We start from the raw sequence: 1,626 nt of genomic DNA, 5'->3' as shown, positions 1-1,626 counted from the left end.
CCCAGCATAGAACCAGGCATAGAACCCAGCATAGAACCAGGCATAGAACCCAGCATAGAACCAGGCATAGAACCCAGCATAGAACCAGGCATAGAACCCAGCATAGAACCCAGCATAGAACCAGGCATAGAACCCAGGAAGCAGGGAAATCGCAGGAGAAAACAGAGGAAGTAAATATTTTGCTCCATGAACTGAGAGATTATTTAAAGTTAAAATGTTTTAGAGCAGAGAAGCAGGAGGACATCAGAACCACAGCAGAACCAAAGCAGAACCGGCATTTAGAGGCTGATCCCATCAACATCTGGTGGAAAACTGTGATATTGAGGAGGACAGAGACAGAGGACAGAGACAAGGAGACGGAGAGGACAGGAGGAGGTAGAGAGGGTGGGGGGGACTCACCGCTGCAGCCGGCGCTCCGCTGAAGGTGACACCCAGGAAGGTCTCCCTCCGAGCAGACAACATGAGCTGCTGCTGCCTGCTGCTGAGCCTGAGACCATCGCTCTGGTTCTGGCTGGGAGCTGCTGGGAGGACTAAGGCAGCCGGAGAGGCTGGCTCCGCCCCCTTTCCCTCCCTCCCTCCCTCCCTCGCTCTCTCTCTCTCTCCAGGTAGTCGGCACGTGAGCAGATTAAAGCGCAGCGGGGGCTGAAGCCTCGTGCCTCCAGCACGCCGCTGTCCTTAGACACATGACCCGACCTGTTACCGAACAGAACCAGAACTCCCAGATTCTACTGGACTTCTGCATCTGGAACCAGTTCTAGATGCACATTCACACTGAGGTCTGGATCCTGGCTCTGGACAGCGGTCTATTAAGGTATAAGATCTGGAACCGTCTGGATCCTGGCTCTGGACAGCGGTCTATTAAAATATAATATCTGGAACTCGTCTGGATCCTGGTTCTGAACAGCGGTCTGTTGAGGTATAAGATCTGGAACCAGTCTGGATCCTGGCTCTAGACAGCGGTCTATTAAGATATAATATCTGGAACTCGTCTGGATCCTGGTTCTGAACAGCGGTCTGTTGAGGTATAAGATCTGGAACCAGTCTGGATCCTGGTTCTGGACAGCAGTCTATTAAGGTATAAGATCTGGAACGAGTCTGGATCCTGGTTCTGGAGAGCGGTCCATTAAGGTATAAAATCTGGAACCGGTCTGGAACCTGGTTCTGGAGAGCGGTCAATTAAGATATAAAATCTGGAACCGGTCTGGATCCTGATTCTGGACAGCGGTCTATTAAGGTATATAAAATCTGGAACCGGTCTTAATCCTGTTCTATCCAGGTTCGGTTTACTGTGTGGAATAACCTCTGGTTTGAGGATCTGATTATAAGCTTTAATTCTTGAAGAAGAAACGTTTAACTGCAGTGGATGGATGTGGCTGCCATCTTGTTAGGGTCCTGTTGACCCAACTTTCGCAACAGATACCAACACCGCTCCTTTGAGACATGACCGATACCGACACCGCCCCTGTGAGACATGACCGATAGACATGACCGATACCGACACCGCCCCTTTGAGACATGACCGATACCGACACCGCCCCTTTGAGACATGCCCGATACCGACACCGCCCCTTTGAGACATGCCCGATACCGACACCGCCTCTGAGACATGCCCGATACGACACCGCC

General features: G+C 51.5%; 1 protein-coding gene across 1 annotated transcript in view; it reads right to left on the bottom strand.

Annotated features, from left to right (window-relative positions):
* Positions 1 to 531, bottom strand: part of LOC107102792 (atrial natriuretic peptide-converting enzyme-like) — a 23,171-nt gene extending 22,640 nt beyond the window's left edge. The window contains exon 1 of the mRNA XM_015402224.1: positions 400 to 531. Within this exon, the coding sequence (XP_015257710.1) occupies positions 400 to 462 (63 nt within the window). The 5' untranslated portion in view covers positions 463 to 531. The remainder of the gene's footprint in view (positions 1 to 399) is intronic.
* Positions 532 to 1,626: the final 1,095 nt, after the last annotated feature.

This window comes from Cyprinodon variegatus, unplaced genomic scaffold (assembly GCF_000732505.1).
Source record: "Cyprinodon variegatus isolate N-32 unplaced genomic scaffold, C_variegatus-1.0 Scaffold1321, whole genome shotgun sequence".
Classification (NCBI taxonomy): Eukaryota; Metazoa; Chordata; class Actinopteri; order Cyprinodontiformes; family Cyprinodontidae; genus Cyprinodon; species Cyprinodon variegatus.
This window is presented reverse-complemented; position numbering and strand designations above follow the sequence as displayed.